Source organism: Panulirus ornatus, chromosome 7 (genome assembly GCF_036320965.1).
Source record: "Panulirus ornatus isolate Po-2019 chromosome 7, ASM3632096v1, whole genome shotgun sequence".
In the NCBI taxonomy this organism is placed as follows: Eukaryota; Metazoa; Arthropoda; class Malacostraca; order Decapoda; family Palinuridae; genus Panulirus; species Panulirus ornatus.
In genome coordinates this window covers 43,508,505-43,523,794 of record NC_092230.1, presented here as the reverse complement: position 1 = coordinate 43,523,794, position 15,290 = coordinate 43,508,505, and the positions used below count along the sequence as shown (strand labels likewise).

General features: G+C 38.3%; 1 protein-coding gene across 4 annotated transcripts in view; it reads right to left on the bottom strand.

Annotated features, from left to right (window-relative positions):
• Positions 1-280: 280 nt before the first annotated feature.
• LOC139749572 (cartilage acidic protein 1-like) overlaps positions 281-15,290 on the bottom strand; it is a 41,067-nt gene continuing 26,057 nt past the window's right edge. For 2 of the 4 annotated variants that reach the window (XM_071663630.1, XM_071663629.1), the window contains exons 9-14: positions 12,428-12,511; positions 10,689-10,827; positions 8,773-8,879; positions 6,407-6,594; positions 2,397-2,533; positions 281-962 (exon numbers count right to left, since the gene is read on the bottom strand). In XM_071663630.1, coding sequence (XP_071519731.1) covers positions 2,440-2,533; positions 6,407-6,594; positions 8,773-8,879; positions 10,689-10,827; positions 12,428-12,511 — 612 coding nt within the window. In that variant the 3' untranslated portion in view covers positions 281-962; positions 2,397-2,439. The remainder of the gene's footprint in view (positions 963-2,396; positions 2,534-6,406; positions 6,595-8,772; positions 8,880-10,688; positions 10,828-12,427; positions 12,512-15,290) is intronic. The other 2 variants (XM_071663632.1, XM_071663631.1) reach the window with 2 other exon arrangements.

The following is a 15,290-nucleotide window of genomic DNA, read 5'->3' as shown; positions in this document are numbered from 1 at the left end:
TGAACATTTGTTGTCAACAAAATGAATAACTCACAGGAGTCAAAGAAAGTAGTCATGAAGCATTAAATTTCCAAAAATTGGCATCTTGTATATATCACCTATTGTCCTATAGCCACTCACAAGTAACAGTATAATCACTACATAGAAGAAAATATGCATTTCATCCTCGCTTGCAAATGGAGGAAATGTTTCCCTGAGATACTGATAACATCCATTTGTTTCCTCCACAATCTTTTCCATTAGTTCTGTGTCAATAAACTATAGAAAAAAAAAGTTCCACTTAACAAGTAATCTTTAATTTCTGAATTTGAGGAATGAAATGATGCCTGCTCCATCCCCACTAACCATACACCATGTTCGTTCTGGAGACAGTGCAAGTGGATAATCACCATCTCCCCAAGAAATCAATATACCATATCTTCATTTGATTGACATTCATCTCTTATTAAAACACTAAGGCAATCAGAACCATGTCCAGCAAGAATAATTAGAGGGGTTGGAAAGGTGTGGCAGCAGCCTGCAGTTGTTGTACTACTCTCTTTGCCATGGTCAAGCACATTGACTCATGCAATTTGGAAAAAAAAAAGCCCATATCTTATAGCATAATTATGAATTATGCCAGTTAAGTCTCCTATCAACCTGAGAGTTTTGAATGCAGAAACCACATATGTACCAGCAGCAGTGAACCTTCGTTCTTCTAAGAGACCACATATTTACCAATCACAGTGAATGGGTTAAAAAGTTGCATGGTAGCACAAAAATTTTAAGAGACTGGGCCCCAAAAGTTATAACTTCCTAGCTTTAATGAACAAACAGCTAACACCAATATTTCATCTCATATTTATGACTCAAAAAAACAGCTATTTCCACATGTGTTATAATAACTATGAATTTCACTTCACATCTTGATATTCTTATATTGGAAAATGCCTTCACAAAGTTGTATCCTCCCTTCGAACTCTCTGTAAAAAAAAAAAAATAAGCACACAAACAAATCAGTGTGATTATGAACAGCGTTATATGCATAAACAACACAGCCCATTCACTGAAAACAAAAAGCTTTGTAATTAATCACCTAGGTTTCAACTTCTGTGATATAAAAATACCAGCAAAAAGTGAGAGCATGTGCATACAAGGTAACTGAGCAGAAATTATTAGGTTGATGTCATGAAGGCATTAAGATAAAAATAACTGAAACATAACTGCACTGAACACTGATGTAATCATGAGACAAGCAGTTATGATGCTTCCTTGGAAAAAATGTGGTCATGGGAGTTTAATGATCAACCCAATTTAAAAAGGCATCCTTAATTTTTTCATTTACAAAGAGCTTGTATAGGGGTGTGAAAATGGATGAAAGTTCAAGTGAATAAAAATAACATTCCACTTTTATACCAGCAATGAAGTGCCTTTCTTGCATTGGAAAGGTAACATCAGAAATAACAAACAATGGCCTCAGTTTGTATACAACCACTCTTTAGCAGCCATGTATAATGTTCCAAAACCAGCATTTACCATTCACAACTAAGCCCCACAGGCTATTCCATGGTTTAGACTGATTATCTCCAATGCCCTGGTTCAGCTAGCAGCATATGTCCCAATATTCCACATCAAGCCATCCTATTTCACCCTCCTGAGTGTTCAAGCTCCAGTACCTCAAAGCCTCTTTTACACCAACCTTCTGTCTCATTCTTGGTCTCCCCCTCACCCTTGCTCTCTCCATTTTTGAACACAGACCCTCTAAGTCAGCCTTTCTTCACTCATTTTCTCCATGCATATGAACCATTTCAGCATACCCTGATTAGTTCCCTCAATCAGACTGCACTAACTACCACTCCTCTCTCTCACACAATCAGCCCACCTCATTTCAACTATGCTAACTCTCTTCCTTTCCTTTGCATTCAAGGTCTGTGACTTCCATCCATACAGCAATGCTGGGAAACCTATACCCATTTTTGCCCTGGACCATGAACTCTCCTTCAACATATATGTATGTGGTTCAAAACTATCATTTATTCATAATACATATAAAATACTGTGAGCATAATATAAATCTACACATGCTACTCATATAATAGAACTAAAGGGACTGAGTAGCATCCCTCAAAGAGACGCTACACCATGTGGGTACAGTCCAACTCAAAAAGCAGATTAAGGAAGCACTGTGAAGAGTGGTCAAATGTGTGTTTGTTCCTTGTGGCCCATATATAACCAAAGTATGTAAAAAAAAATCATAGGACTGATACAAATATAAACATGATGATCATTCAATCATAAGGATCAAATACAAAAATAATCATGAACCGACTGTTTTTACCATAATCAATACACGTGGCAATGATAAACTAGAAGAATTTTTTAATATAAATTAAAAGGTGCATAAAGTATGCACTTACCTTAAATACTAGGCAGTATGACAGGGGAAGTGGACTGCTTGTCTCACCCAGGATGGGTGACAATCATTTCAGAGTTAACATCTGCAGCACTAAGATTAATCACTTTCAGTTTTGTATCTGGCCATAAAACCTCCAACCTGAAGACACAAAATAAAAACTTGAAGACATTCAGTGTAATCATTCAGACATTAAAGGAAGAACCAATAACAAACTCATACCTTTCTTACGTATCAGTGCAAAAACAAAATTAACATGTCTATCCTATTCCTTTATTTGGATCTAAGGTCCAAGAATCACATCTATACAACACCGATGGCACTACAGTGCCTCCAAATATACTGAATTTTCCCTAACAGACAGACTTCAACTACAAGCCCCTCAAAGCACTCAAGTATACCCCTATCTGACTATACTTGAGGACAATATGTGCTGTGATGAAGGATGATCTATCTATCTATCTATTTATCTATCTATCTATCTATCTATTTATCTATCTATATCTCTGAAAACTGTTCCAACTGGAAATCCCTTAAGGGGGTGGCCATGGAAATAGAGATTCCATAGCTAGTGAACTCTAGTGCCACTTCTTAGCCTTTAATGCCTCACCCTTAACAGGCCATTGGCAGAGAGCATCTCTGCAGGAAAATCTAGTAATGAAGATTGACCTGTTTGGGTTAAACGTTGTCAAGTGTTATGTGTAACAAGGAGAGACTGTATGTTTGTGGACAGAATGCCAGTAGTCCATGTGTGGGTAAGGCAGAAAGGAAAGGCAGCAACCTGGGTCAGAGGAGCGCAACATGACAACCACTGAAGTGTTGGCTCACTACACAACTGTCACTAACCCTTCTGATACCCAGGCAGGCAGTACTGGTACTATACCTCCATGGTTGTTGGCTGCCTACCAACTTCGTCAAACTAATATCTCAGTTTTAAGTCAGATTTTATGATCCAGCTTTTGTGTTCTCTTTCACCAGTCAAACTCAAACATTACATGAGCTCTTCTTTCAATAATTTCATTATGTATCCCTAGAAATGTGATTGTGGCACATTTAAAAAAAAAACATGATGGTGAACACTAAATTGAAATTCCATTATGCAACTTTCATTATGTAATGGGCACTTTGATTATTTTCAATCAATTTTTGTTATCAGGATACAATACAGGTAGATATCTTGTTTAAATCCCGTAGGAACAAGTGATAATTGGATTTTGGATATTTTCAGATTAGTTCGTACTGTACTGATCTTTGTGGTAGCTTTTTTTTTTTTTTTTTAGGTTTTTGATTTTATTTGTTGTGTAGATGACCATGTACAAAATAACAACAACCGAATAAGGTGTCGTAGGAGGCATGCTCTGATTGGGAGAGCTGACATGGGTGTCCTGAAATGGTCTGAAATGGAAAGAATGAGAGAGAGAGAAAGAAAAAAAAGACAAGCTTAGAGGATCCATGCATTAGAAGTGGAGGGAGCAAGTAAAGAGAGGGTGACTAAGAAGATGGAAGGCTCGCCAAACCATTTCAGTACACCCTCTTCTTTTCTCTCAACCAAACTCTTTTTAGTACCACACTTCTCTCTTACCCATTCATTACTTGCTCAATCAATCCAACTCACATCACATACTGTCCTCACACATTTTATTTCCAACACATCCACCCTCCTCTGCACAGCTTTATCTATATACCATGCCTTGCATCCATGTAATATTGCTAGGGCAACTATTCCTTCAAACATACCCAATTTGCCCTCCCAGATTACATTATCTCCACACATTCTTAAGTGTTCCGAGAACCTTTGCCCCCTTCCCCACCATATGCCTCATTTCCACTTTCATGGGGCACTTCCTCCAGTTTTTATCCATTCAAACTTACACCTCAACTAATTTGTCCCTCCACCCTGCTAAACCTAATAACCTTGCTTATATTTACATTCACTCTCAAATTTCTCCTTTCACACATTCTTCCATATTCAGCTCCCAACTTTTGCAGTTTCTCACTCAAATCTACCAAGAGCACTGTATTATCAGCAAATAACAACAGACTCACTTCCCAGGCCTTCTCATTCCCCACAGACTTCAGGCTCTCTCCTTTCTCCAAGACTCTCATATTTACCTCCCACACCACACATAAACAAATTGAACAACCATGGTGACATCACACACTCCTGTCACAGACAAACCTTCACATGGAACCATTCAATCTCCTCTCTTCCTACTCATATGCAAGCTTTACACCCTTGATAAAAACTTTTCTGCTTCTGGCAGCTTTCCTGTTAGTATATCACATACACACATGAAGCACTGATATGAGTATGCCTGCTGAAAAAATAAATATAGAAGCTGTGTTTATTTTTCCAGTGAGTTTACTCATATAATGCACCAAAACCATAGCTCCCCATCCAATGTTAATTTGAGTTTGAATGGAGAAAAATTGTAATTGCAATGTTTCATATACCTGCGAGTGGACATGGCAGTGAGCAAAACCATGGAAGCAGAAGTGTGTCACAGGGCTGGTGAAGAGGTAAAGGTTATGGGAGCACTGAAAATGGTGCAGGAGGAGGAGGTCATTATCTGGAAGGGCAAAAATAGTTTGCAGATATAATAGTCTCAACAATGTTGTATGGATGCGAGGCATTAGTTATAGATGAGGATGTGTGGGGGAGGGTGGATGAGTTGGAAATAATATGTGGTGTGAGATGCTTTGATAAAGTAAGTAATAAATGGGTAAGAGATAGGTGTGGTAACGAGAAGAGTGTGCTTGAGAGAGGTGAAGAGGGTAGGCTGAAATGGTTTGGGCATATGGAGAGAACTAGTAAGGAGAGTTTGGCAAAGATGTAGATGGGGCAAAGAGAATGGAGAGACCATACCGGAGAAGGAAGGATGGTGTGAAAAATGTTTTGAGAAGTCAGGGCCTGAATATGCCGGAGTGGGAAAGGCATAAAGGAAAGAGGGAACAAGAATGATGTGATATAAAGGGGCACCACGCTGTCAATGGAGTGAACCAAGGTATGTGAAGCAGATGGGGGAAACCATGGAAAAGTCCGTGAGGCCTGGTTTTGGTGCATTGTACATGATAGCTAGATAATACATGTGAGATATTGTTGCCTTTCTTCCTATGTTCTTGTAGTAACTTGATAACATGGGAAATGGCATTTAAGTATGAAAGAAAATAAAGAAAATATAAGCAACATATAAATGAAAATGCAAAGTCAACATTACTAAAGAAAGATTGCTTCTACTGATGCCAACTTCCTCACACACAAAAGAGAGAAACAAAACATAGGAATGATAAAATCACCCAGAAGTGCTAAAGTGCACCAGAAAGTAAGATAATATCATAAACATATGTTTCATGATAAAGAAAAGATTACAAACTGTACATCACCAATGTAAAATTGATCTACAATGGAACCATGGATGTAGACATAATCCTCAATAGTGAAGAAAAAAATTTAAGACTCAAAAGAAGTATGAAAGAACATCTTTCCACACTTCTAGATACTTTTCAAAAACTTTCCTGAGTGAAAGAACAAAGCACAGTACTTGGTTATGAATATGAAATTAATGATCAATCATTACCTAAGGAACAAACTTTTACAACTGACACACTTGACTAAACTCCTTTATAAGAAAAATAATGAAGCAATTCTTTATGCACTGAGAAGGCCAAAATATCAACTGTGCACCAAAGGGTTGAACCACTTTTCCTTATCTAGATAAAACATGAATATAATTTGAAGAATCCTGTAACACTATTTTCAATGTGAGGGAAAGATACTAGAAAGACTTTCTCCCAGTTTTAAGTGATTCATTTTTTCTTTCGTTTTTGCATAACACACACCGCATATTTATAACATTCTTCCAGTATCAATACTCTCTCTCTCTGTCATCAACCTTGATTCTTCTTATATCTATGCCACTCTCTGTCAAACATAATCTATGGTCATTAAATTCAAGAGTACAGGCAATAAAAGCAGTCAAGATGAAATAAGTAAATATGATATTCATGACTTGCCTTAAGGGAATGTCGTGATCAAGGCCAAAGTGCGCAACAGGTTCCATCTGACAAAGATATCCTGAGCCAGCATCAATTGCTCGAGTCTGTCTTCCTGTTTTAGCGTGAAGGGTGACCTTGGCCCCTCTGGCTGGGGCTCCATAGCGAGTCATGACCCGCACACGGAACCACCCTCGCTCTGATGCCTTCTGGAGCAATATCAAAAGAAGTGAATGAATAATTTGATTATTTATGAAAGTTGCCAAGTTGCTTCACCTAACAAATAGATACATATTAAGGCTACAACATATATACACGCCAGCCAAAGTCCATATGTGTAATACGTAATCACTTAACATGAATTACTTGAAGGCAGATGTATGAAAATACACCAAAACTATCACCATGACAAAAGACACCTGCACTGCCTAATGTACAACGAGTTGCCAAAAACTTTGCAATTCTATATGTCGCTGTCTATTACATTAAATACAAGTGCTTTTCTAACCTAAGCAAGGTAGCATCAAGGATAGATGAGTACTGCCTAATAACCATAGATTACAAACTTGAAATTCCCATCAATCAGCACTCCTGCCTTATACAACTTGCAAGAAGTAATTTTCCTAATTCATACACAACTATATGCAACTGCATGCCCCCAAATCTAAAACTGTTTACCAACAATACAAAAATGTGTCCAAGACAGACAGATGCATGGGAGATAGCAACACGAGCCATCTTTACTTTTGAAGCAGCAGTACATAAAAATGTAATATTCGCCTCAAAAAATTCTTGTAAAACCCTTCCCAAATATTTCCACTTATGCTTTTAAAATCAAAAACTTAAAAATGCATAATTCTGAATAATCAACTTTATTTACCTAACAATGTTGGTAGTAGTTAGTAGGCAGCCAATGACCATGGAGTTATATTACCAGTACAACCTGCTTGGGGTATCAAGAGGGTTAGTGACAGCAGCATTGTTAGCCATCACTTTGGTGGTTGTCAAGTTGTACTCCTCTGACCAAGGTAGATGACCTATCTTTCTGCCTCACCCACAAGTGGACTAATGGCAGTCTGTCCACAAACATATAACCCACAAGTAGACTAACGGCATTCTCTCCACAAACATGTAATCTCTCACTGTCAAACATAACATCTGACAACACTTAACTCACACAGCTCAATCTTCGTAATTCTAGATTTTCCTGTGGTGAGCACTATGTGCTAGTCCTGCCTTTTGGTAAAATCACGGGAGCAACAGATAGAAGTTGTAAGTATGAACATTTACTTAGGAGCTTTAGGTAGAAACATTAGGTAGAAGTAGTAATAGGTAGAAACATTAGCCAGGAGCACTAGGTAGAAGTAGTCAGTAAGAGCATTAGGTAGGGGCCTCCGCAAACAATGCACTAGACTTGCCCTCTGCCAGTGGTCTGTTAAGGGTAAGGCACTTCAGGCAAAAAAGTGGCGCTGGAGCTCAACATTTATGGACACTCTATTGCCATGGCCACCCCTTGAGGGAGTTCCAGAGCAGAACAGGCATTAGAGATACAGACAGACAGATTTAACTAAAGAATGGCTGAAGCTGCTATACTGCACTAAAATTTCTAACAAGTACAAGATCACCTCTCTTAACTTTTTCTATCTTTTGGAGGTACCATACTATTAAAAAGAATGAAATTAAGGTAGGAAATGTGCTATCATGGATTGGTGTTACTCCTGAAGTTTGCCAACTGTTCTGGCTAGCTTCAGCCTAGCAACTTGACTGCACATTGCTGGTTATGAGATGTCTTTGTTTAAACAATTAGGTAGAAGGAAGTAAATGCCTACAAAGATCTCAAGGGCTATATATGACAGTTAGATGGTCTCAGCTATTCATGGAAGCACTACAGGTAAATAAAGTACACAATATTTCTTAGCAGCTGAATTCTTTTGATAAAGCTAAGTTACTAACATTATGTCTTCACAAGCACCAATATCATACTCATGCTTTTGCTCTATCAATGGTTCACTCTGTTCAAGTTGTATTCTGTTGGCTTTTCACAGAACTATTTTCCTCTTCAATTATGCTACATGAATGGATAAAAAGCAATTCCACACATACATGAAGCAACACTTCTGCTTACCACTGCTAACAGAATACAGTTTGATGTTACTCTTATTATAATAAACAAGTCAACAGGAGAATACATTATATAGCAAAATCTTGGAACAATGAAAGATGTCTTTTGATGTGATGATAGATTCTTATTTGCAGCAAATTCTATACTATATGTTTCTAATGATTCTCCATGTGCCCCCCACCACCACCACCTATAAAGAAAATGAATAAAGTCTGACTTCATAACTGAGCAAGATTTAAATAGTAATATCTCTTTAAACATTAACCTCATCTGGAAGAAATCTGAAGATGCTGATTGGCTGTGCTGATGACTCCCCATGAGAAAGTATCACCTCTAGTATCCCATCCCCATTTAGGTCTGCTATGGTGCATCCTGGAAAAAAATAATCATCTTTCTCATGCTGTTGTACACATTGCAAACCAAACAGGTAGATGTTCATGAACATACATCTAGCTAAAGTAGTGAACACATTTTGGCAGTCTCAAAAAGCTGAAAAGTGGCATTCTACTTTTATGAGCAAGGTTGGATTACCTTGCTTTGACATTCTAACGTAAGAGGTCACCAGATCCTTGCATTCTACACTAAAAATCACCCTAGCAGCATCACCTGGTTCTAGGTTTAAGATTGGGTCTCAGGTTAGGATAGCACTGCACAGTCTTGGTTCAATCATTTTGATTACACGACTTAAAAGGCTTCCATAAAGACGTCAGTTGTTGACCAAATAATGTGTTATTATCATCGCTTTATCTTTCTTATAATGCAAGTATAAGTAACGAAAGGGTAAGAGAGATGTGTGGTAATAAAAAAATTGTGGTTGAAAGAGCAGAAGAGGGTGTATTGAAATGGTTTGGTCACATGGAGAGAATGAGTGAGGAAAGATTGACAAAGAGGATATATGTGTCAGAGGTGGAGGGAATGAGGAGAAGTGGGAGACCAAATTGGAGGTGGAAGGATGGAGTGAGAGATTTTGAGCAATCGAGGCCTGAACATACAGGAGGGTGAAAAGCGTGCAAGGAATAGAGTGAATTGGAACGATGTGGTATATCGGGGTTGACATGCAGTCATTGGATTGAACCATGGCATGGGAAGCGTCTGGGGTAATTCATGGAAAGTTTTGTGGGGCCTGGATGTGGAAAGGGAGCTGTGGTTTCGGTGCATTACACATGACAGCTAGAGACTGAGTGTGAACGAATGTAGTCTTTGTTGTCTTTTCCTAGTGCTACCTCGCACGTACGGTGTGTGTGTGTGTGTGTGTGTGTGTGTGTGTGTGTGTGTGTGTGTGTGTGTGTGGTAGTGGTGGTGGCAGAGTCATTTCATGTGCGGCAGGGTGGCGGCTGGAATGGATGAAGGCAGCATGTATGAATATGTTTATTTTATTTTTATTTTTTTGTATATTATACTTTGTCGCTGTCTCCCGCATTAGTGAGGTAGCGCACAGAAACAGACGAAAGAATGGCCAACCCACTCACATACACGTGTATATACATACATGTCCACATACGCACATATACATACCCAAAATCTTTTTCACTCCATCCTTCCACCTCCAATCTGGTCTCCCACTTCTCCTCGTTCCCTCCACCTCTGACACATATATGGTTTTGGATAGGGAGCTGTGGTTTCAGTGCATTATACTTGGCATCTAGAGAATGGGTGTGAATGAATGAGGCCTTTCTCTGGCTGTTCCTGGCACTAGCTCACTAATACAGGAAACAGCAATCAAGTGTGAAAGAAAGAAATGAAATACTTAATTCCTCTAAACACTGAACATTTATATGATAATAAAAATAAAGCTGCATTTTTCTATAAACTGAAAATCAATACAAAAGGTTTCTCTCAAGCAATGAAAAACTGTTACGATACTAGAAATCAGGAAAATAAGACATATTATCTATATCAGGAATAACTCTCTAATAATATCACAAATGGAATACAACAATGAGCTGAAGCATTCTTTACAATGTAGTTGTCTTAGCTATCACCAGAGTATCAAAGAGGGAGCTTGGGGCACGGTTCCAAACTGAAGTACACTTTTAGTCAAAGTTAGCTCCATAATAAGCAACATATCTTTTTTTACTAAAGTTGTCCTTGGCATCATGAGGGTGAATATAACCAAGAAATAATCAGCAATTATGAAACTAAGAAGCAATAAAAAGAATTTAAAACAGATTCAGTGTTTACCTGCAACCTGGCCATAAGGTTCCAGTGCATCACCTATACTCATCTCTTTGATGGTAGGGTCCTGCCCATTTACACCAGGCAGTACTTGAAATAGTCGATTGGGAGCTGGGCCACGGTACGAAATACTGTTCATCAAGACCTGTTTAAATACAAATGTTTTGTTCTTGATCAATCACAAACAAAATTGTTAAAGTTATAATGAAGTTCTATTCACCAGAAAGAGTTCTCACAGATGTTAGGCCTTGAACAAAATAAAAAACAAGGACAAAAGAAATAAAAAGTGAAAGATTAACATATAAGAAATTTTTGAGGGACTCAAAATCTTACCTTTTCAAAAGGCGTAGGTCATAGCTGTTACAAATGACAGAAGGGAAGGAGTTCCTCAGCTTAGCAGAATGGGAAGAGAAACATTCTTCCCAGTACCTACCTCTAAGCTACCAATGTCCACACAACAATCATGAGAAACTGTGGCTTACAAAAGATTGCATGGTTTAGCTAATGGTGGAGGCATGAAAGTAGCCAGCTCTTGGAAACAAAAAGCTAAGGAAAATCCATAAAGTAAGTCAGACTGGGAGAGTAAGTTGAACTGCTTTAGACCTGACTTTAAATTATATATGTACATCAGGAATTGCCCCAGGTGTGAGAGAACTCCATAAAACAGTAAATCAATCACTTACATAAATTAAAGTAATTGCTTATAAGAGAAAGATAAAATTTTGGTATCAACAAGTTTTTTAAGGGAAGACATACCAATTTTTTGTCAAGAGGTGTTTTCAAGATAAAAAAATACTACAGTGATACCATGCATGTGGCATTATAGAGCTATCAAAGGAGATGGGAGAGCCACAAAAAGTTTTAACACTGAAAAATAAGAATGAACTGAGTGTTAGATGTATTTATGCAACTACCTATGGGTGGTATTTTTCTCAGGTGCAATTCATATTCATATCTGAGTTTACAAAGTAGTTGTAATGAGATATAGATAGAGCAAAAGAAGATGGAGCAGATTCAAAAGAAATGAAAGGATGCAGGCTAAGTTGTGCTAAGTTCGTCCTTGGTAAGTGGGGTTGTGAATATTTCTTAGAAAAGCTGGGTGTCTTGGGAGCAGTTAATGCTGGTACTGCCTGAGACCTTTACATTAGCAGCAGAATAATACTGTCACTACATTCCAAATCAAAGTAATGTATTCAGAAGAAGCTCTGGATCATGTCATGCTAATAAATCTACCAAATAATACACTTCCTTTCTAAACTAAAACAAAACTTGTCATACATTTTACTTGACTGAAGTTTATCATGTAAAAAACAATGTAAAGAAGCCTCAAAAGAGTTCTGAAGATAATGAAGTGCAAATATCAATAAATATTTAGTGACACAATATAACATATAATATGATATTCCAACAAGGAAGATTATATAAATCAATCAATGGTATACAATACTTGAGTAATGCAAAATCAGGGAAACAACAACAAGTGATGTACATGACTTACTAGTTACTTTATACACCTAATGAGACAGTCTTCTTCTGTAAAACACGCAGTGTATTGTAAATCTTCAATAAACCATTAGAACTCATACTGAAGTGTAATTATCCTTACAGAGAAGTTACTGTTCATAAATATACTTTTGCATTTCATGGAGAAAGTGTGGAAAAAACAAATGTAACTTAAGGGAAGACTGAAAATCAGCAGAAAGGGTGCTGCTGAGGATAAAACACAAATCCACATTCTACTTTACCTCTATATTGCCATCATTGTTGAAATCGGCAGCAACCACTGTTCGAATAGGTGAAGACTCAGCAAATTCATCAGTTGCAATGTTCTGTAACAACATGATCTTATGCAAACTTAAATCTTCCAAAGAACTTGCTATGAATATCTTGAATGACAAAACATGTTTCAGTTGCACTGGTCTCCCTCGTTTTATACTAGGAGTTGTATTCCTATAAAAGTTTTGACGAAAAATCCAGCGTGTAAAATTCTCACTTGGAGTTGTGTTTCTTTAAAAGTTTTGATAAAAATCTTAACATAATAAGTCTTCAGGTACATAATAAAAACAATTTTATAACAAAGTACTGTAAATACTAATGAATAATCCATAATCAAGGAGTATACCTCACTTTGTAACACATTCTGTTTTTTTCTGCAAGACGAGAGGCTATCATCAGGCATATGTATAAAAAAAAAAATGTGGATATATATATATATATATATATATATATATTTTTTTTTTTTTTTTTTTTTTTATACTTTGTCGCTGTCTCCCGCGTTTGCGAGGTAGCGCAAGGAAACAGACGAAAGAAATGGCCCAACCCCCCCCCCCATACACATGTACATACACACGTCCACACACGCAAATATACATACCTACACAGCTTTCCATGGTTTACCCCAGACGCTTCACATGCCTTGATTCAATCCACTGACAGCACGTCAAACCCTGTATACCACATCGCTCCAATTCACTCTATTCCTTGCCCTCCTTTCACCCTCCTGCATGTTCAGGCCCCGATCACACAAAATCTTTTTCACTCCATCTTTCCACCTCCAATTTGGTCTCCCTCTTCTCCTCGTTCCCTCCACCTCCGACACATATATCCTCTTGGTCAATCTTTCCTCACTCATTCTCTCCATGTGCCCAAACCATTTCAAAACACCCTCTTCTGCTCTCTCAACCACGCTCTTTTTATTTCCACACATCTCTCTTACCCTTACGTTACTTACTCGATCAAACCACCTCACACCACACATTGTCCTCAAACATCTCATTTCCAGCACATCCATCCTCCTGCGCACAACTCTATCCATAGCCCACGCCTCGCAACCATACAACATTGTTGGAACCACTATTCCTTCAAACATACCCATTTTTGCTTTCCGAGATAATGTTCTCGACTTCCACACATTTTTCAAGGCTCCCAAAATTTTCGCCCCCTCCCCCACCCTATGATCCACTTCCGCTTCCATGGTTCCATCCGCTGACAGATCCACTCCCAGATATCTAAAACACTTCACTTCCTCCAGTTTTTCTATATATATATATATATATATATATATATATATATTTTTTTTTTTTTTCTTTTTTTTTCATACTATTTGCTATTTCCCGCGATAGCGAGGTAGCGTTAAGAACAGAGGACTGGGCCTTTGAGGGAATATCCTCACCTGGCCCTCTTCTCTGTTCCTTCTTTTGGAAAATTAAAAAAAAAAAATAAAAAAACGAGAGGGGAGGATTTCCAGCCCCCCGCTCCCTTCCCTTTTAGTCGCCTTCTACGACACACAGGGAATACGTGGGAAGTATTCTTTCTCCCCTATCCCCTATCATATATATATATATATATATATATATATATATATATATATATTCTTTTCTTTTTTTAAACTATTTGCCATTTCCCGCGCTAGCGAGGTAGCGTTAAGAACAGAGGACTGGGCCTTTTTTGGAATATCCTCACCTGGCCCCCTCTGTTCCTTCTTTTGGAATATATATATATATATATATATATATATATATATATATATATATATATATATATATATATATATATATATATATCGAGGATGTAAGGCATGTGTACGTGTAGGAAGAGAGGAAAGTGATTGGTTCTCAGTGAATGTAGGTTTGCGGCAGGGGTGTGTGATGTCTCCATGGTTGTTTAATTTGTTCATGGATGGGGTTGTTAGGGAGGTGAATGCAAGAGTTTTGGAAAGAGGGGCAAGTATGAGGTCTGTTGGGGAGAGAGAGCTTGGGAAGTGAGTCAGTTGTTGTTCGCTGATGATACAGCGCTGGTGGCTGATTCATGTGAGAAACTGCAGAAGCTGGTGACTGAGTTTGGTAAAGTGTGTGAAAGGAGAAAGTTAAGAGTAAATGTGAATAGGAGCAAGGTAATTAGGTACAGTAGGGTTGAGGGTCAAGTCAATTGGGAGGTAAATTTGAATGGAGAAAAACTGGAGGAAGTAAAGTGCTTTAGATATCTGGGAGTGGATCTGGCAGCGGATGGAAACATGGAAGCGGAAGTGGTTCATAGGGTGGAGGAGGGGGCGAAAATCCTGGGAGCCTTGAAGAATGTCTGGAAGTCGAGAACATTATCTCGGAAAGCAAAAATGGGTATGTTTGAAGGAATAGTGATTCCAACAATGTTGTATGGTTGCGAGGCGTGGGCTATGGATAGAGTTGTGCGCAGGAGGATGGATGTGCTGGAAATGAGATGTTTGAGGACAATGTGTGGTGTGAGGTGGTTTGATCGAGTAAGTAACATAAGGGTAAGAGAGATGTGTAGAAATAAAAAGAGCGTGGTTGAGAGAGCAGAAGAGGGTGTTTTGAAATGGTTTGGGCACATGGAGAGAATGAGTGAGGAAAGATTGACCAAGAGGATATATGTGTCGGAGGTGGAGGGAACGAGGAGAAGTGGGAGACCAAATTGGAGGTGGAAAGATGGAGTGAAAAAGATTTTGTGTGATCGGGGCCTGAATATGCAGGAGGGTGAAAGGAGGGCAAGGAATAGAGTGAATTGGATCGATGTGGTATACCGGGGTTGACGTGCTGTCAGTGGATTGAATCAGGACATGTGAAGCGTCTGGAGTAAACCATGGAAAGCTGT